Source organism: Erythrolamprus reginae, chromosome 2 (genome assembly GCF_031021105.1).
Source record: "Erythrolamprus reginae isolate rEryReg1 chromosome 2, rEryReg1.hap1, whole genome shotgun sequence".
NCBI lineage: Eukaryota > Metazoa > Chordata > Lepidosauria > Squamata > Dipsadidae > Erythrolamprus > Erythrolamprus reginae.
In genome coordinates this window covers 265,242,543-265,264,877 of record NC_091951.1, presented here as the reverse complement: position 1 = coordinate 265,264,877, position 22,335 = coordinate 265,242,543, and the positions used below count along the sequence as shown (strand labels likewise).

The 22,335-nt window shown below is 40.8% G+C and overlaps 1 protein-coding gene across 1 annotated transcript; it reads left to right on the top strand.

The window, feature by feature from the left end:
• The first annotated feature begins 364 nt into the window (after positions 1 to 364).
• On the top strand, positions 365 to 21,691 carry LURAP1L (leucine rich adaptor protein 1 like). The gene is made up of 2 exons (XM_070736261.1): positions 365 to 954; positions 20,961 to 21,691. The coding sequence occupies exons 1-2, from the start codon at positions 700 to 702 to the stop codon at positions 21,336 to 21,338; spliced, it is 633 nt and encodes a 210-aa protein (XP_070592362.1). The 5' UTR covers positions 365 to 699; the 3' UTR covers positions 21,339 to 21,691.
• The last annotated feature ends 644 nt before the right edge of the window (positions 21,692 to 22,335 follow it).

Here is a 22,335-nt window from a genome sequence, read left to right as displayed (position 1 = left end):
CAATAAATAAATAAATAAACCACTTCTGTTGACTGACTAATTTGGCAGTTCGAATCCCACCAGGCTCAAGGTTGACCCAAGCCCTCCATCCTTTCGAGATGGGTAAAATGTGGACTCAGATTGCTGGGGACAATAGGCCGACTCTGTAAACAGTTTAGAGCGGGCTGTAAAAAGCAATGCGCAATGTCTAAGCGCTGCTGCTATTGCCATTCTCCGCCGCTGCTAAGCGAGGCCGAGGCCGCCTTCCGAGGCGATCGGAATAGCCCGAATGAAAGAACAACAACAACGCCCCGCAGGTTCCATTTGAGTGTGCCCGCTTTTCGTAACCGCCCTCTCCCCGCCCGCCCGCCCGCCGCCGGTGCAACCCAGGGGCTGGGGTTTGCAAGCCAAATAATGCTGCTTGCCGGAAAGCGGCCAAGGCCACCGCTCGGGCTGCCTCCTACGGCGAGTCACCTGGCCGCTCGCTCCCGTCCACCACCACCCCCGCTCCACCTCTTGACAGTCGCGGCCGGGGTGGATTACAACCCCAGCGGGACGGACATGGGAAGGTCGCCGAGTGTCGGGCGGCGCGGCTGAAGGCTTAGCTCTTCCCCGGCAAACCCCTTCCCTTCCCCCCCCTTTCCCCTCCTCTCCCTCCGCTGTCGCTTGTTTCCCTTAATCCGAAAAGCCGCCTTCGCCCCCTCCCTCCCCAAAAAAGCCATGGAAGATTGCGCCCTGCCCGACTTGCGGGACGTCGAGCTCAAGCTGGGGCGCAAAGTCCCCGAGAGCCTCGCGCGTTCCTTGCGCGGGGAGGAGACCGCCGGCGCCACCCGCGACAGGGAAAAAGACGGAGGGCCTGGAGTCGCCGGCTTCACCGCTGCTCGAGCCCCCCGAGCCGCCATACTCGGCGGCGGCGGCAGCTCCAGCGCGCTGGAAAGACTGGAGACCAAACTTCATCTCCTCAGGCAAGAAATGGTGGGTATCTTCCCCCCCCCCCCACACACACACAAACACACGCGCGCGCCAGCCGCCAATAACGAGGCAGCGGCGCCGGATCTGACCACTGTGCGCTACTGCTCCCTTTGGAGCGCCGCTCGTGGGTTTGGCTAGCGTTTTCTGAGGCGCCCCCTTCGCTGTGAGAAACAGAGAGCGGGAATAAACTTTGGAGGGAGGCCAAGGAAGCCAGATGGGCCCAGAGGTGATTAGGGCCGTTTAAACGAGGGCAGGGGTGTCTGTCTGTCTTGTCTGTGTGTCTCTGTGTGTGTCTGGGTCTGGGTGCCTCTGTTCTGATTTGAAATGCCGGTGAAATAAATAGAGTGTTTCTGAATGTGGTACAAATGCCTGGCGGAAAGGCAGAATTTTGCTTGCCCCCTTGGGATCCTGGAATTAAGTGGGAAATGGTCTGCCTGAGACCCAGCTTTCAAAACAAGGAACCTTCCTTGAGATACTTTTATTGTATGTCTCCTTCCTTCCTTGATTCCTCTGAAGGTATGTTTTTGCAGAGTTTCCTTAGTAGTCTTTTTTCCTCAGGAAGGATGGGAAATTACCTGTCCCCCCAAATAGTCCAGTAAATGATGGGCAGAAGTCAAAATGTAGTTTAATGGACATGTTGTTTCATTGTGGATCCGCAGCACATTTTCTTCTTACTACCATGTATCCAGTCTTGCTCTAAGTTGGAAGGTGGGCTGTAACCCAATTGTGAGTGTGTGCATGTGTGGGGGTTCAATTTCTCTTGAATGTTATAGGTTCCTGGAGTAAAATTACAACTTCTGAACTCTGTCTTTCTTAGTATCCACTAATGTGCTGTGCCCACTGTAATTAATAGAACAGTGTCTTTTAAAAAAATAATAATAATAATTTGAAAAGAAGGAATACTTCCTAGTATTTGGACATTTCTGATCAGGAGGCTACAAATACAAAAGGCTTATTTTGATAAATTAAACATTTCCCATCTGAAGGCCTGGAATCATCTTTACTTGGAATTCAGTTGTTTCTCTCCTTAATGCTGGATTCAACTCAATCACCACTCCATTCCTTGGGATTCTTTCAAAGCTTTGACTTGTACCCTGATTTAATCCCACATTTCTTCTCAGGACCATGGCTAGTTCCTAGAACATTTTTATGTTACTGTAAGGAAAGATGCCACTGGGCACATGCATAGTATGTGCGACTGACCCACTAAAGCCACATGCATCCTAGGGCTCCTAAACCCAGGAACTTTACTATAATCAATCTCTATCAATCGATCATTGTACTAAGTGTATTGTTCGTAATCTTAACTCTATAGAACCCTAATTTAATATATTGATTTTAGTATTCCATGATACTTTTGTTATGAAAAATAGAATTGCAATATGCAATCTTAGACTACCCATTAGAAGCACATCTTCTCCTTTTAACTTTATCCACAAAGCAAAAAACATGCAAACAAACATGCAAACTTTATCCACAAAGCAAAAAACATTGTCTTGCACTAATAATTCATTTCACGTAGTATTGTTTTGAACCAAAGTATATATTTATTCAGAACTATTCAAGAAGTACAGTCCCACTTTTTTCCCCATGAGATTCAAAGTAACCAACCACATAATGGTGCTATGCAGTCCTCATTGATAATAATTATGAATTTTAGGTGGGGATTCCTGATCAGTCTCCACTATCAAGTTCAGCAAACTCTAAAAATTACAGGTAGCAATAGCAATCATTGAAAGAAAAGAAAATACTAGCTACAAAAGGTAAATTAACTTAGAGCCTTGTCCTGCTCTGACCAGTCCTTTATTAAATTAGTTGCTGACCATCATGTCCATCCAAACAGCATCAGTTAGGCCACTCTTCTGATCTCCTTTGCCCTTTTTACAAAGAATGAAAAATGAAATTGTGTGTGCTGAAACTCACCCACCCATGACCTATAGTTTAGATGCCAAAAAAAGAGAAATTAATGATGTTCCATGCATGTGGTTTAGCCAGGCTATCACTCCTTGTTCATATAATTCAGAATTACTATGTTGGTAAATTTGTTTGTCCATGTTTTGCTAAAAAGAGCACCTAAAGTCTATATCTGAAGCACCTGTTCTAGGCTAAAGACACATTCAGCAGCTGCTGTTCTTTATCCTGACATGCCATCATAATTGTCAAATGACAGTGCCAGAGAAGCAGAAACCAGCATTAGACATGGTTCCCAGATATATTCTTTTTGGAAAATATACAAAAGTTCATATTTACAGAAGTTATACTGTACAATGCTAACCAATAATAATAATACTTGAGGGGCTGCTACAGAGAGGAGGGAGTCAGGCTATTTTCCAAGGCACCAGAAAGCCAGACAAGGAATAATGGATGGAAACTGACCAAGGAGAGATTCAACCTAGAAATAAGGAAAAACTTTCTGACAGTAAGAGCGATCAACCAGTGGAATGGTTTGCCTGTGGAGGTTGTGAGAGCTCCAACACTTGAAACTTTCAAGAGGAAATTGGACTGCCATTTGTTGGAAATGGTGTAGGGACTCCTTTTGGGGGGGGGGGGGGGCGTTGGACTACAGGACCTACAAAGTCCCTTCCAACTCTGTTAATCTGTTAATTTGAATTTGAGTAAAGTTTGAGCTGTTCCATATTACTATTTTATAGCTGTTACTTAAGAAAGGACTGAGTTTCCCTTTGCACTATTGGCCTTTACATACACACACCAAAGACTCTAGATCAGTGGACATATATTTTTCAGATATACTTAATTTGAGCATTTATCAGAAATAGTAAGATTGACTAAATCACCTTAATGACCCCTTGTTTTTAGATGTTGGGGCTAAATTGCTTTTTAGATTCTGAAAGACCAGGACCGTTATGTTGATTTGAGATCTCTGTGATCAACTTTCTTCTCATTGTTTCTTGCTTCCCTGTTTGATTTTTTTTCTTCTTTAATTTTTTCTAACAAATCCAATAAATAGGAGTTTGTAGGGAAGTGCAATATCTGAAGTAAGATTTGAAAGTATATTTAGATTAAGAAGATTCAGAATAACAGAGTTGGAAGGGACCTTGGAGGTCTTCTACTCCCTGCTTAGACAGGAAACCCTACACTACCCCTGACAAGTGGTTATCCAACATCCCCTTTAAAAACCTCCAGCGTTGGAGCATTCACAACTTCTGGAGGCAGGCAGTTCCATTGATTAATTGTTCTCACTGACAGAAAAATTCTCATTATTTATTTATTTATTTATTTATTTTTCAAACATGCATAGGATAGTAATAGTTTGTATAAACATAAGTAAAAAGTAACAATAAAAGAATACAGTAGGACAGTAGGACAGGGATGGTAGGCACAGTGGTGTGCTTATGCATGCCCCTTACAGACCTCTTAGAAATGGGGAGAGGTCAACTGTAGACAATCTAAGGTTAAAGTTTTTGGGGTTTGGGGAAGGAACCACATATTTCAATCGATTAGTCAATGTGAAACATAATAGAATGCCTGATGCTTGCAGAAGTTTAATTACCCAACTAAATAATATCATTAGTGTTTAGGGTGTTACCAAGTTGGGTAATGAAATATCTGCAAGCAAACAACCCAAGCTCAGAGAGCAACAAGGACTCATCATCCTGTAGTTTAATCAGAACTATGTATATTTTTTTTCTTGAAAAATACAAATCCAGTTAACCAATCCATTAGCTGACATATCTTTTCAATAGGGCCTCTTCCATGTATAGAGCCCAGGACAATTGTCCATTTCTTCCTTCTTCAATAGAGTCTTGTGTTATATGTCACACTTGAAATGGAAATTGTATGCTCTTACTGCAAGAAATGAACAATTTCAGGCCACAGAGCTTCTAGCTGCCCTAAAATTAATTTCATGCATCCCCGGAGCTTATTTAAAAGCCACCCATTCACATTACAGGGATATTTTTTACCCAGCCTTCTACATTGGGAGAAAGAAAAAAAAAGATGACATGAATGACATAAAAAATGAATATTTGAAAAAGAGACAATAGTTGGTCTCATCCATGTGTTTCAGCCCCACCTTTGTTGACAAGCATCCTCCTACAGATTATCCCAAGGGAATACAGCATGAGGTTGTCCACCACATGTTGTGGTGCTTTTTCAATGCCAGGATTTCCAGAACAATTAGAAGGTGTTTTGTCAAGTTTTCTGGGATTCAGTTTTTGTTGCCACCATATTCTAGCTATACAAATAGCTTGTCCAATAATGAAGAGATGTTGGCAGATATTCTCTCAGATCTCAAACTGAAACAGCTGGGAAAACACACCAGAAAAACTTTGGATGAAAATTCACAAAGTATACAACTTTTGTGAAAAGGCAATGAAAGGCCTTACTACCACTTCCATCCCCTTCTTTTTATGAAACTAGATTCCCAGATCTCACTGCAACTAAATACTGAAAAAATCAAGTCTCCTTTAGTTCATTTATCAGATTTATATAACTTACCCCAGTGATGGCGAACCTCTGGCACGGGGACCACAGGTAGCACGCAGAGCCATATCTGCTGGCATGCGAGCCTTTGCCCTAGCTCAGCTCCAACATGCATGTGTGTGCTGGCCAACTGATTTTTGGCTCACACAGAGATTCTGGGAGGGCGGTTTGGCTTCCAGAGAGCCTCTGGGGGCATGAAGGAGGGCATTTTTACCCTCCTTTGGTTCCAGGGAAGCCTTTGGAGCCCGAAGAGATGAAACATGAGCCTACTGGGCCCACCAGAAGTTTGGAAACAGGTCTTTCCAGCCTCCACGGGGCCTCGGGGGGGGGCAGGAAAGCTGTTTTTGCCCTCCCCAGGCATTGAAATATGAGTGGTGGCACTCACGCATGCACAATAGTGTGCGTGCATGCTGTTTCGGCACCTGAGAAAAAAAAGGTTCACCATCACTGACCTAACCTCTCGATGACTCTGAGTGGTGAATAATAATTTTTAAAAACACCAAAAAATACCCCTCCAAAAAAAATACACAGTATGAAAAACCATGTTATTATTTATGATAATAATGAAGATAGAAACCACAAGAAGGGGAGATTTAAAATGGCCACCTGAACAATGGAGCCATCTGAGTCATTTAAATCAAATCACCAGGGAGCTGCAGGTTTGACAACAGCCAAGGCTTCAGTGCTTTACAGATTATCAAGAAAAGGATGGAACTAATCTAATTTTGAGGGGAAGAATGTTCCATAAGGCAGGTGCCATTAACAGGTAGAAAAACATGTTTCATAGGACCCATCAAATTAATGTCCCTATGCAATGGTACCTACATAATGTTTATTTTATAAGCTCTAGTGGGGTGGGTTGAAAAGCAGTAGTTCTTCAGATAACCTAGTTTCATGCCATGAACAGCTTTAAAAATTAAAACCTGCACCTTGAATTGGACTTGAAAAAAAACCCTGCAGCTAATGCAGTTTGTGGAATAGAAGTGAAATATGTATAGATAACATCTGTACATTGTGTATTGGCTAAAGCTTCTGGATACTCTTCACTGGCAACCCTATGTTTGTTTATTTGTTTGTTTGTTTTATTAATTTGATTTCTATGCCGCCCTTCTCCTGAGACTCAGGGTGGCTCATAACAAATAATAAACACATAATAGAAATCTATATAAAATGACAACTAAAAATCTCCATAGTTAAAAACCAGCCAAACAGATTCCGAAAACTCTTCAAAGATAGCCCCATGTAGAGAACATTGCATGTTGAGTTTATTGTAATCATTCAATATGTAGGTGACCAGGGTATTAGCAATTGTAAACAACATTGCTGATGCAGGACAGAGCACAATCAGTGTACCAGATAAAGATGTGCAAACGCTGTGTTAGCCAAGGCTACTACCTGCTCCTTGAAAAGGAGTTATGAGTCTAGAAAGACCCTCTGGGATGAACTGGGTCTATCTGGGGTAGTACAATCCCATACAAAACCAAAGATGGCAAAGCCCTGGAGTCTGTAGGCCTACAATCCCAAGCCATTCACTTCTCAGAGTTCAGCTAAAGCCTGTTGTTCCCCATCCAGACTTTGACAACCTCTGGACACTAGATACAGGTGTCAAATTTGCCATGTCACGTTGCAATCACATGATGTTTCATGATGTTTTCCCCATTCACGGAGCCGGGGTGGGCATGGCCTGTGCCTGGCGCATCTGGCCCAGGGCCCAGCAGTTTGACATGCCTGCACTAGGACAAAATATTCAGGACATCATTTAAATTGACCTGAGTGAAGATACATTATTATTATCAGCATACTGATGACACCTCACTGCCAGGTGACAGATGAGCTTACCCAGGGCCTCATGTAGATGTTAAAGAGGAGAGGAGGAAGCAACTAACCCTGTAACACCCCTTACGGGAGCTGAAAGTGGAAGCTCTCTTGCCTGATCAACACCAGTTGGAAGAAGGAGGTGAACAATATCATGCCATTCACCCCCAATTCTCTGAATCAATCCAGAAGGATACTATGGTTGATGGTACTGAAAGCCCCCAAGAAGTCAAGTAGGGCAAGGACGGATTAGGTACACCCATCCCACCTGTGCCAGAGGTCATCTAAAAATGTAACCAGTGCCGTTTCTGTCCCATACTCAGATATGAATCCTGGCTGAGGGCCTCATGCTAGATATTGATGAAATCAATCATCATATGCAAGCTGATGTATCCAATTAAGATTTATAGTCAACATCTTAAATGCAAGGAAATATTAAGGAATATTATTAAAATAAGTTTTACTTCGAAATTAGTTTTCTCGTTTTGTTAGTGAAATATTCAAAGATGTTCTGATGATTGTTTCAAAGCCTTGAGAAACATACCTTCCCAGTGGAATGATCAAGTACATTGTGAATATCTTCTATCACAGGCCTTTGCACTGGCCCTTATAGAAATTTTTGATAGCCTGGATGTTAAGATTATCCTCTCCAAAAGAACCTTTCCACCTACCTCATAGAATAAGCACTTGCTGACTAATTCAGATACTTCTGCTAATAGTTCTCTTACAAAGAAATTTGAGTTCTTTTGACGATAACAATTTTCTGGTTCCATTGATACTTCCCCTCCAGTTCTCTTCAGCTTAGCATACAAAGGAATCAGAGACTAAAAGAAGATAAGTGGCTACTATCACAGCATAGCAATTGGCCTTCTCAAGTCATTTTACTTTGCTCCCTGACATTTTTAGCTTTCTTTGAAGTCTTTATCTTAAGAAGATATATAGTAGGATTGTGAAGAGCACTCACCACTCCCAAATAGTTGCTGGAACACAATCATCCTAGACATGTGTGCAACAGGATCAAATATGAGTCAGAGGTTTAGTCTTCCTTGCTTATGGACTCATGCTGGAGCCCATAATCAGGGAAATTCTCCCTCTCTCCAGAATATGTGCACTGTGTTATTTTATGCATTATATATTATGGTGCCTGGTTATATGTAGCTTTTAGTTGTTAAATAGGGAGTTAATGGCTGGCTATTAAGTTGTTAATTGTTGTTTCCCTGTGCCACTGCATCCTCAGCTCCTAAAGTACCTGATAACTTGGTGGTAAATCATCACTCTTGTTGACTGACAAAAGGTCTGTTTCCTAGGCTTCAATCATTTCTCTGGCTATTTTTATCCATTGTCAGCCAACAATCATAGTAAATTGAATGCATGGTCTTGTTTATTGCAGTGTGAATTTGAGTCTCCTCTTGTTCATGTTCTCGCATGTGTGCAACAGTTCATCCTACTCACCTTCCAATATCTCTAGACGTAAAGTTTATGGTAGAAAGAGTGGAAAGCCAGACACTACTTTGGTTTTTCCACAGTGCCCCAGAGCACCTGATTTCAAATTATTAGATGTAGCCAGCTTGACAAGATAAAATAAGGATTGCCAACCTAAGGGCTCCCAAAATTGATCAATACATTGATCAATTTAACACAATAGAAAAGAGATTGTTTGTGTGCTTGCAGACATTTCATTAAGTGCACTGATGATGTTCGAACTAAGGAACATCATCGGTGCACTATGATACCTAGTGGGGTAATGAAACCAAACAACCAACTCAGAGAGCATCAAAGACTCAACCCTGAGCTACATATATTCTCTTCCATTTGCAATACACTAGCGTACAATCTAATGCCTCATAGAATAAGATAAACAGTCTTGGGGCATTGTTAAAATAGAAGTCTAACAAAGCAAAGCAGTGTTTGCTCTCTAAAGCACATAAAAGAGGCAACTTCATCTAAGGGAGGGAGTTTCACAATCAGGATGCTACTATGAAAAAGACCTCAGGAATAATATTAACCAATAATAATTCTATGGCTGGGGAATATACACAAGAAGGGTTGATAAAAATCTTAAGTAGCAAGCTTCTATTTGCCTGTTGACATTGAAGGCTTTGAAAGCAATTTAATTACTTAGTTAATGTTCTTTATGTATATATATATATTCCTTGCCCAGCTATACTCAGGCTCATAGAACCGCTTCAACCTATAATTCTCATATTGCTTCTCTTTTTCTAAGGAAATCAATTTTCTGAGCTCAGCATAAAATCATGCGTAATTATTTTTAAGGCACCCGGTTTTATGCCAGTCATGTACAACTAGCTATCCCATTATATGCCGTACAATTTGAACACTTAGTGAATATATCTTGATGAGAACAATAACTGTTAAGTGTAAATATATCAGAGCAAATATTATTGTTCTCATCTCCCTTTAAAAATCTCCACTATCTGTTTTTATATCTAAAAAAGCTCTCTTTGGGAAAGTGCACTTAATAGTACACAGCCAGCAATTATGCATTTGCTGGATATAGGAACATTTCCTCTACATGCTTTAATTGCTATTTATTCAAGGAAAAGAAAAGGATAGTTTTGGTCTTCATGTACCAGCAAGTTAAGCCCCAAACAATGTAATGAGCAGCTTATTTTACAAATTCCTGAGATGAGGTCTTGTATGTTTGTTGCTGTCAAGTTACACATTTTCAATCCACACCAAGGAAACTAATATTTAGAAACACTGAATGTAAGTGGTTACTATTTAACATGGTCTTTAGTACAGACAAGCATTTTAGAAAATCTGTCAACAATGCATTTGGCCACGTTGATAACTGAATTTAAAGAAAAAGGATTTAAACTTGGATGGATAATATTAAGGACGTTATTTTTATACCAGTTGGCTGCCAGGAATTTCCAGGAAGAGGACAGTGATACCTCTCAAGTGAACTTATCACATACAACTTTTTTCATGTTATAGTGTAACTCAACCAGAGGCCTAACATCTATTCTGCCAAACAACATTTTTTACCTGTGAATATCAATAAGATGAAATGGGAATAGGTAGAAAAGCGCCCCTTAGTTGGGGGGGGGGGGAATTGGGATGTCTGAATTTACATGCACCATTGCTTGTCCATCCAATATCTAAGCAGACAGCCAAGATATCTGTCAATCAGAAGCTGAAGACATCTGAAGCATACTTCTCATAGTCACTATGATTCCATTGTTTCCTAACCAAAGATCATATAGGGGAGTGGTTCTCAACCTTTCTAATGCCGTGACCGCTTAATACAGATCCTCATGTTGTGGTGACCTCCTACGTCTAGCACCAATTCTCCCAACAGAGCTTTAAGCTGATTGGCAGGAAGGTTAGAGGGACACCCCCACTGTAAACGCCTGATTGGTCAGATTGTAAAAATATATTCCAAGGCTCCAGAATAGAAGCTTTAGTTCCTAACAGCATGGGAAATTTGTCTTTTCTGAAGGTCTTAAGCAACCCCTGTGAAACAGTTGTTTGACGTCCAAAGAGGTCCCGACCCCCAGGTTGAGAACCACTGATATAGGATAAGCTGTAGGTATTTGCTACTCAACTATTTTTGAAGATCCAGAGGCACCCTACCTCTGCAATAGAACAACTGATTTGAATACAGTTGATGTAATTATTACTTTGCCAACATGTGATGCTAATATAGCACTTAGGTTACAGTTTAGTACTCTCGGTATCAGATCTCAAAAGCCCTGTACAGGTATGTATATCAATACCAGAATACATATGACATCCATGCTGATAGATATACAATTTATACAGATGTTATGGAATAGTATACCTGCATCTGTAAATGCCACTTACTTATATACAGGAATGAGGATGCTGAGAAGCTACCACGTCGTGTACAGAAAAGACTCTATTATTTTATGGCTAGATATCTCACCATATTGTGCAACAGGAAAATAGAGCTGTATTAACCCAAAGGTGCCTTTTCAAGAGGCAATTGGACATTCTGATTTTCCAGTTGCCTCTTGAAAAAGCACCATTGGAACAACCATGACCTGGATGACTGAGAATCTCCATAGACATAGAGCTGGTTCTTCAGCAACCAAGCTGTTAACTTCCCAGAAGCTTTCAAAATGTTTTTTAAGTTCAACATTTTCCTAGTGATTCCTCTTATGTACTGTGAGTACATTCAAGTCACCAAGTTGAATTCAAGATGTGGTGATTTTGTAGGCCAACCCTATACAAATGATATGTCCTTATATACTTCAAGGTTATTGTGACTTGTAGCCTGGTAATTTCCCATCCATCTACTAACCAAGCCCAGTTTAATTTAGCTTTCAAGCTCATACAAGATTAGTAGGTGCTGCTGAGTCACATGTTCTAGAAATAAGCCTCCCTACTAGTGTACATTACATCTACCACTCCCAAACTGGCACTCTGACTTTTCTAAAAAAAGGGAGTTCTTCACCTAAATCCCAGTTCCTGATCACTTCATGAACTTACCATATAGTTTTTTTCAGCATTAATACAGAATTTATTTACATCCAGGATATTGAATTCAAGATGTTTTGGGATTATTATTATTTTTTAAAATAATCCAATCCATCCTATAAACCTAGATTGCCTGATGATCTTCCATTCCAAATTCTAAAGAAGTCCAGCCCTGTTTAGTTTCCAAATGTAGTCCAGGCCAGTGAAATGTTGCATTCAGCTTAGGGTGCTAAATGGGCTATCCTGCAACTCCCATTACCTCCAACCACTTCTTTGAAAGGGGACAAGTTAGGAAAGGGTAGTGTGCCTTTAAAAACATATATCTTAAAATCTTACTTGTAAGATTTCTCCCGACCCAATGTTCTCTGATTAAAAACCCAAAAGATCAAGCTATGAACCAATTAGTTGAAGATGAACTGATAACTCACGATCCTCATGTACCTACCTAAATCAAAGTACAAACAAGAAAGGTTTTCTTCACTGTTAATATGTTATCAATCATACATTATAGACTAGAGACTGTGTAAATTTATATCTATAGCTATCTCTCTTTTTTATTACAAAGAATGGGCAGTATCAAGATATTCATCTTTCTCCTTCTTTTTCTCCTCTGATAATATATGTTTTCAAATTCTCTCCCCTGACTTTCAGTCTTGTTCAATATGAAGCATCTGTTCTAAAATTTTTCAATTTTCCTCACTGCTCCATTATCTGTGGGCATTGACCTAAATGTTTACATTTGTTTTTTCAGAGCAGTAAGTTTGTGGTAGGAATGTTATAATCACAATTTGCTTTCTTCTAATGAGAAATGTGGACCACATAAACTATAGACTTCCCTCTCATTTATTTATCAATATTTGCCTAGTCATCTAGAAACTCGGGATAGATGTGAGAGTCCCATTCTACTTGAAATGGATCCATTCCTGTATTCGTGAAATGGAAAAAGTACTAATTTTGAGGTTCAATAATATTCTTTCATTGTGGCACATCTATTTCAATGTCATATTACATATTTTTAATGTCCTAACCTTTGGCTGTTATTGTATTACAATACAAATTCATTCAAGATAGAATCAATTCCTGCTTATACTATCTTCTATTTATCACTAATATTCATAACACAATAAGTCCTTACTTATCTTAATCAGCCATGCTGAAGATCACAATCTTAATCTTATACTTGAGCTCCTAATCAAAGGGGTTGCTAGATCATAAAATGTGTTTGTTGCTAATGATGCTTCTGGCTTTGTAGAAAGATGCAGGAGAAGCCTTTGAAAAAAAGTGTGTGAGAGAGAATGGGAAAATATCTACATCAGCATTGCTTTTCTTCCTGTATACAGAGACATGAGACAGTTGCATTCTTTTGCTGTTGTGATCTATGCCAATAGCGAATATATCATGGTAGAATGGGCTTCTGAAATGTGGAAGAAATAAGATAAATCAAGCAGATTTGGCAAAAAAAAAAAAAAGTGGGAAATGACCATAGGAGGGGATGGAATTGGATAGCAAGACCAGTTCATACAAGCAAAGAGGTCAAGTGCATAATCCTACTGTTAGCCAAAAGCAGAGGTCTTCAAAGTTGGCAACTTTAAGACTTGTGGACTGCAACACCCAAAATTCTCTCCATCTGTGCTGGCTGGAGAATTCTGGGAGTTGAAATCCACAAGTCTTAAAGTTGCCAAAAAAAATTTGGGGGGGGGGGGGGCTGGCCAAAAGAATAATCCAAACCAGTGTTTCTCAACCTTGGCTCTTTTAAAAGAGATGGACTTCATGCTGACTGGAGAATTCTGGGAGATGAAATCCACAAGTCTTAAAGTTACCAAATTTGGGGACCCCTGGCCAAAAGAATGATCCAAACCAGTGTTTCTCAACCTTGGCTCTTTTAAGAGAGATGGACTTCATGCTGACTGGAGAATTCTGGGAGTTGAAGTCCACATCTCTTAAAAGAATTAAGGTTGAGAAACCTGGTCCCAGACAACTTTGGCAATAAGGTGTCCAATAACTATTGGAATACAGGTTTACATTACATGGTCTGGCTTTCCTTGTGTTCCCTAAGGTGGCTTGTTGCCTTTAGTTATGATAATGGATTCTGTCCCAAAATTAGAATAAGTAAAACAAAGCACATACATGTTCATTAACTAATAGAATCAGTCCTTGATTGTTTCTGAAATCGTTTCCAACAGTAGCAATTACTTCAAAGCCCCTGAGCAAATTCTCTTGAAACATTTTACAGATATCTACACATGGATTTTTACAAAATATATAGGATAAAAACAGAAGTTATAAGGAATAAATGGTTGCAAGTGGAATACATATGGAATGAATGAACAAGAAGGAACAATTGAAGCAATTCACTCATATGAAGAGAACAAGGATTGAATTGCAAACCAATATATGATGGATGGATTAATGAATCTATTGAGAGGGACAATCAAGGAATGTGAGGCTATGCACATATCCATCATGCTAAGAAATGCACTAGTGTGTGTGTGTGTGTGTGTGTGTGTAGCCTTATTTCACATGTTAAGTCTTCAGTGTTCTGTGGCTTCTAATGAAGTATTAAGAACTAAGTGCTAGTAATTAAATTGCAATTTATCTTTAAGTGTTTTTCAAGAGTATGCTGTTGTATTATTGATGAATCAACTAACTTCTTTACTTGGCTCATGAAAATTGTATCTGAAAATTCATTTACTGCTATGTGGTACAAATGTTCCATTTTGCCTTAGTTTTTCTGCAGATGCTAAAGTTTTGTAAATTCTTAAAGATTATATATCTTGTCTATAAATAAAACCAAATATAAAGAATGGGAACTCCGTTTTTCAGTTATATAAATATATTTACACAGTCAACCTTAAAATAATCAAACAAATGAGAATAATTAATGTTTAATCAATTAAAATGAGTTAATTTAAATTACAAAATTAAAACAAATTTTATATTTATTGCATTCACTATGTGAATGGGATTGCAAAGAGATTTAATTTGTTTGGTTCATTTTATCATTTACATAATCTAATTGTGGATATGCCTTAAAAATGGACTTTGACTTTATAAATAATAATGTAACTAAACTATGTTCATTTAATTGGAATCTATAATTGGGCTTTTGTTTCCATTAAAATACATTTGATACTGACCAATAATTTATGAGTTGGCACAAAAAAATGCTGTGATTTAAAAAAAAAAAATCCAGATAAACATTAGGGAATTTGTTAATATGTTTTTAACCTGATTATAATGTTGGCATTACAGGTTTATTACATTACAATTTTATTATATTTTACAGAGCATACACACAAAAGACAATATAAGATAACAATTAACAAAGAATAAAAGAATATAAGATAGCATTAAATATCACAGTTATGTCTGTATTAAAAGAAGGGGTCGAGCTCCTTCACCGCCTTCTTGATGGATGTCAAGCGTCGGGTAGCAGGTTGTCAGTTATGTCAGGAAAACCGCCCCTCCCCACCCCACGCTGAACCCCTGGCTTGGGAACTGCCGATGGGACTGTGGGCTCTGGTCCACCTGGACCTAGCAGGCCCCTTTATGGGTCAGATGTTCCTTATAGTGGTTGATGTCCATTTGCGGTGGTTAGAAGTTGTCCACCTGTGGTCCACCATGTCCCAGGCCATAACCAATGCCTTGGATGCCCCGTTTGCCACCCATGGCTACCCAGACCTGTTAGTTTCTGACAATGTTTACTTCGGTGCTTTTTGAATTATACCTGCCGGCGGCCAGAGTACGCCATGCTTTAACATCCCCTTGGCAACCGGCCAGCAATGGGCAGGCCGGATGCATGGTGCACATGACTAAAGACACTCTGAAGAAGATGCCCCAGGAGTCATGGCAGCAGAAGATATCCAACATACCACGCCCTGCGCAGCCACCCAAAAGATACTGATGTTACTGATGGGCCGTAAATTGTGTATCATCCTAGATAGGCTCTATCCGTTATATGCCCAAGGGCCCCGATGGCCTGAACCTTATCCTCAAGGTTTTTCATTAGGAACCCCTGTTTTTGTCCGATTCTACACCGAGGGCCCTGCGTGGGTACTGGCAACTATTGCCAGGGAACTGGGGCCACGGTCCTTTGGGGTCGGCCTCACCGATGGCCGTTGTTGGCATCAGCATATTGACCAGATCCATCCTCACCATGTTATGGGCCCTTTTGCTGACGGTACTACACCCCCTCCGTGGGCATGACAGATGACACTGAGGTTTCCCCTAACTTACCTGCTCCAGCCGTTCTGGGAATTGTCCAGGCCCCACTGGCCCCAATGTTCAGGGTGGGGTCCTGGGGCGGGGCCCTGGAGCCAGCCACTTCTCCTCTGGTAGCGCAACAGGGTGGGGCTTGGGACGAAGTCATTCCATGCCGTTCAGGGCAGGACTGCCGTAGGCCCGCCTACTTGGAAGATTACATTGTTCTAACATAAGGGGGAGGAGTGTTATGTCCCTGCCTAGAGATTAGAGCTGGGTTGGTTGCTTAGAGACAGGTATCATTGGTGAAGTCCGACTAGCTGCCCTATTGGTTGCCTTGGTTAATCATTGTTCAGACGGGATACCTCAGCCAGCTGGGACTATAAAAGGTCTGTCACTGCCAGTTTGTTTCTTGAATCCTGTTACCTTCCTTTGTTCTGCAAATAAAGTTCTGTCTGCGATTAACCTGTCTCCGGCTATTTCACAAACCAGCAGTGAGGTAAGTTATAACTTACCCCTGCACCAGAGGAACCATTTGAAAAAGATGGCAATGTGTAAAACAGTACATTTGGACAGAGCTGAGATTTTGGGTGGGTGGGGGAGAACAACCATGGAAAGAATTATATGCAAAAAAAGGAAATGTGCCAAAAACAAGATAAAGAACTCACTTCCTCAGAGTCTGGATTTTCCCCCCAGTTAATTGTGAGCTAATAATGCAGATGTTATTTTCATATATCAAAAAAGGGGAGGCTTAAGAGTGGTGGATAAAAGGCTACGCTACACAACATATCCTAATCATTTTTACCATTTCATCCTCCATCCAGAAAAATGCCCAAATCTAGGGAGATTGTTGCATCCAAGTTGATGACTCTGGGTGAGCTGGGTAACAAAGAGGATAACTCTTAATTTTATATAAATGCACATATATAAATGGACATATACCTGCATGCCATTACTGATAATAGAGAACAATTGGACAGGGACGGTAGGCACGCTGGTGTGCTTATGCATGCCCTTTACTGACCTCTTAGGAATTGGGTGAGGTCAAATAGTGAACAGTTTAAGGGTAAAGTTTTGGGGTTTTATTGACGAAACCACAGGTAATGAGTTCCAGGCATTAACCACTCTCTTGCTAAAGTTGTATTTTCTACAGTCAAATTTGGGGTGGTTCACTTTGAGTTTGTATCTGTTGTATTCTCGTGTATTGTTGTGGTTGAAGCTGAAGTTGCCATTAACAGGTAGGACATTGTAGCAGATAATTTTATGAGTTATGCTAAGCCGTGCCAAAGACAATGTAGTTCTAAACCCAGGATTTCAAGTCTGGTTGCAAAAGGTATTCTGTTGCAAGTAGAAGAGTGGAGGGCTCTTCTAGTAAAATATCTCTGGACACTTTCTAATGTATTTATGTCTGATATGCAGTGTGGCTTCCAAACAGATGAGCTGTATTCAAGGATTGGTCTGGCGACTGTTTTGTATGCTCTGGTTAGTAATGTGATATTACCAAAGAAGAAGCTACGTAAACCTTTTTGGCGATGTTGTTGCAGTACACTTTGGCACTTAGGTCATTTTTTTAAAAAATATTATTATTATTTATTAGACTTGTATGTCGCCCTTCTCCGGAGTATTGTATGATATGAGTATTCCAAGATCTTTGACAGAGTGAGGGTCATCTGCAAGGTCTTGTTTATTCAGCTTGTATTTTGTGTTCTGATTCTTTTTGCCAATGTGTAGGAAGAGCATTTGTTAGTTGAGATTTGGAGTTGCCAGATGTTGACCATTATGACACAGAATCAAAGTCTTTTTGGAAGGTACCAGTGTTGTCAGTAGTGTTGAAGAGTTTTACATCATCGGCGAAGAGAATGCAGTTGCTTGTAATGTGATCGAAAACATCATTTATATAGAGTATAAAGAGTGTTGGTCCTAGTACACTGCCTTGGGGTACACCACTTTTAACAGGAATGGGATTAGATTGGATGCTCCCTATTTTGACCACTTGTTGCCTGTTTGACAGGAACACAATTATCCAGTTATATAGGGGTCCAGAGATGCTGTAGGATATAGATAGATAGACAGAAAGACAGAAAGACAGATATAGATGATAGAGATAGAGAGAAAGAGAAAGAGAGAGACAGAGGTAGAGGTAGAGATATATAGATAAATATAGTGCTGTATATATCTATATTCTCATTTGAAATCTACTGTTTTTCAATGTCTGTTATTTTAATTAGAGCCCTCTGTTTATTTTAATTAGTGAAAATATGTAGATATAGTAAATACTGTATATATATTTACTATGCTAAAATGAACAAATGATCAGCTAATTTTTGGAAAAGTAACTAAAATTAATTGTTTGAGAAGAAAGAGGAATCTATTTCCTGACAATCTACTATTTTCTCCAAAATTCATGTTCATTGGATTTTGTATCACACAGATGCATGCTACGTGTAGTGCTCAATTAAAGTATGAATGTAGTAGACCTTGCAGATGACCCTCACTCTGTCAAAGATGGTTAAGTTTTATTCTGATTTCAGAGGGTCGGGACCGCCACAGAGAAGGCTCTTCCCCTGGGGCCCGCCAGACGACATTGCTTAGTCAATGGGGCCCAGAAAAGGCCAACTCTGTGGGACCTTATCGGTCGCTGGGATTAGTGCGGCAGAAGGCGGTTCCGAAGGTATTCTGGTCCAATGCCATGTAGGGCTTTATAGGTCATTACCAGCACTTTGAATTGTGACCAGAAACTGATCAGCAACCAGTTCAGGCCACTGAGTGTTGACGAAACGTGGGTAAATCTAGGAAATCCCACGATAGCTCTTGCGGCCGCATTCTGCATGATCTGAAGTTTCCAAACACTTTTCAAAGGCAGCCCTATGTAGAGAGTATTGCAGTAATTGAACCTTGAGGTGATGAGGGCATGAGTGACTGTGAGCAATGACCCTGTCCAAATAGGGTCGCAACTGGTGCACCAGGCGAACCTGTGCAAACACCCTCCTTGCAACAGCCGAGAGATGTTGTTCCAATGTTAGCTGTAGATCGAGGAGGACACCCAAATTGTGAACCCTCTCTGAAGGGGTCAGTGATCCCCCCAGGGTAATGGACGGACAGATGGAATTGTCCTTGGGAGGCAGAACCCACAGCCACTCCGTCTTGTCAGGGTTGAGTTTGAACCTGTTGATACCCATCCATACCCCAACAACCTCTAGTACAAAGCCAGAAATGCTTGATGCACATACATATTATAAGTCTGTCTGCATATAAACTTTACTGATGGGTGCATATCATCATCTTAAGGTACTTATGGAAAAATATCTAATAAGGATTCAGCAACTTGGTTATTACCAGCTGTGCTTTTACTCATAAGCAAAAAATGATATTATTATGTTTGAGAATTAGTCTGCGGCTTTCTTTTCTTGAGTTCTATTATCAGTCCAGGAGATGGAGATGCCAACTCAAAACTGACAGGAAATAAAAGTAATGTGATAGGACTAGCAAGGTAAAATTATCTAACCATAGTTGTTTGCCTCAGTAAGAATACCTCTATTTCCCTAAGCAAAAATGACTATTTTTCAGGATTTTGTTTTTAAAATCTGTGCAAAAATCAGCCACTGTATGGCAGTTCAGTAAAACACGCAATGCAGCCTAATCACTATGCCTATGTTGAAGTCCAGTAAGTCTAGTGGGACCTTCTTCCAAAATAAGCATATACAAGGTTTACATTGTACAACATGGTAGCTTAATAAATAATAGGGAAGGAAGCCAAAGCTAGTCCTTGCCAACCCATTCAGCTCTAATGAAGATGTATGGAGTGCATTTTTGTGCACAGTCCAGCTTTTAGTGGGCATTTTTAACTATATATATATATATATATATATATATATATATATCACATGTTTTTGCTGAATTTTAAAAAATACTACAGAAAAAATGTATGTATGTATGTATGTCTGTGGGTGTGTGGGTGTGTTATTGTTGTGTACTTAGCTTCTTCTATAGAGGAACCAAAGGCTCATGAAATGAGCATGAAATATTGGCCTCATTTTGTTCATGCTAATGAGAATTCAACTAGTACAGTGATCCCTCGAGTATCGCGAGGGTTACGTTCCAAGACCCCTCGCGATACTCGATTTTTCGCAATATAGTGGTGCGGAAGTAAAAACACCATCTGCGCATGCGCGCCCTTTTTCCATGGCCGCGCATGCGCAGATGGTGTTTTTACTTCCGCACCTGGGAAGACCCAGGGAAGGTTCCTTCCGCCACCCAGCAGCTGATCTGCTCGGCAGCGCCGCAGCAGCGAGGAGCCGAAGATCGGGGTTTCCCTGCCGCCCACGCAAAGGGGAAACCCCGATCTTTGGCTCCTCGCTGCTGCCACGCCCGCCGCTTGTCCGCCCACCGCTTGTCCGCCCACCGCTTGTCCGCCGCTTGTCCGCCCGCCGCTTGTCCGCCGCCTGCCTGCCCGCCGCTTGTCCGCCCGCTGCTTGTCCGCCGCCTGCCTGCCCACCCGCCACTTGTCCGCTTGTCCGCCGCCTGCCTGCCCGCCCACCCGCCGCTTGTCCACCCGCCGCTTGTCCGCCGCCTGCCTGCCCGCCCGCCCGCCCACCGCTTGTCCGCCCGCCGCTTGTCCGCCACCTGCCTGCCCGCCTGCCCGCCACTTGTCCGCCACCTCGCTTGTCTGCCGCCTGCCTGCCCACCTGCCCGCCGCTCGGTGCACGAGAGAGGGAAAGTGAGAAAAAGAGGGAGAGCGAGAGGGGGAGAGATAGAGAAAGAGAGAGAAGGAAAGAAAGAAAGAGATGAGAAAGGAAGGAAGAGAGTGAGAGAGAGGAAGAAAGAGAGAGAGAGAAGAGTGGAGTATTTTTTAATTAATATTTTCTGAAAAATCGCGATATAGCGTTTCGCGAAGATCGAGATCGCGAAGATCGAGGGATCACTGTATTCTTCTCAAAAACAGGCTAATTTGCACAATTCAGCATGTCACATCTTGCATCCTATCTGATATTTTATGCATACTAGTAGTACAAAGCCAGGGGGACTCCCTTGTGATCCTTTTCCATGCTGATCATAGTCTAACAGGCTGCTTGTCCTTGTGGTTGCAGGTTGACCTCAGAGCCACTGATGTCAAGCTAATGCGACAGCTCCTGATCATCAATGAAAGCATTGAATCCATCAAGTGGGTCATTGAGGAAAAAGGAACCATCACCAGCAGGGGCAGCAGCTTGAGTGGCAGCCTCTGTAGTTTGTTGGGCAGCCAGGATACTTCCTTGAGAGGCAGCTACAACAGCTTGCAAGACTGTAGTGATGGACTGGATGGGATATCGGTGGGAAGTTACCTGGACACTTTGGTAGATGATATCCCCGGCCAGCATACTCCTTCAGATGTGGACCAGTTCAGTGACTCTTCTCTCATAGATGACTCACAGCCTCTACATAAACTTCCCAAGATGGAATCCAATGAGTACTACTGTTTTGGTTAATAAAATGAAGATCTACGCGTGCACTTGTATTTATGATTCTTCTATGCTGCTATTTGATGTAAGCATTTTTAAAGCACCTTTAGCAAAGACAATGTACTTTAAATTTGCTCCCTTATTTCGGTTGCTGCTCCTAGATTTTATTATCCTTTCTTCTTGGATGGTTGCCCTCCTTTTGTTATTTTAATTTATTGTGATTTCTTTCTCCTCTTTTTTATAATATCCTATTTGACTTCTTTTTTTATATAAAAATAAAGATAAAGGAAATTTATCTGCAATCCTAAGTGTATGAGTGAACATTTACTTAATTCTGCATCTTGCAGACAATAAAACACTTCCATTATCTGAAGATTGGATATAGTGTTGGCTGATGATAATTTCAGGTGTGATTATTATTTAAACCCATTTCATTTGGGGCATTCAACCAAAAGAAGCTTACAAAGAGATTAATAATGCAGCTTTCCTTTTTATAAGCTTATAAGATACAAAAAGAAAATAGATTTAGGAGAGAGACAAATTGTTATAATTAAAAATATAAAACTTTTCATAGCTCAGCTAAGAGTTGTCAAGGAAAATATTTCATGAATAATATTAGGAAAGTTCTGATGTTTGGAAACTTCAACAGGTCTGTAAGTATTGATACTGGACTAGTAAAAATGGTGGAGACATATATATAAACAGTGGTACATTTTCAACAATATCTTTGTGTGCATGCATGCGTGTTACACACACATACGCTCAATTAAAACCTATAAACCAGGAACTCTTGAAACTCTCTGTGAAGAAAGGACATGTTTCTTCTTTCTCTGTTAGCATTCTAATGTGAAGGAATTCTGATTTAAGGTCGCTACAATAGTACATCACTTATTGAGTGAGTTCACTTAAGAATGAGGTTTGAATTTGTCCTGTTCATGATTAGTCAGTTGAGTAGAAAAGTAAGCTTTAATTTAGCAACAAGATAGATAAATTCCGAATATTGCATGTACTCATCTACAACCAA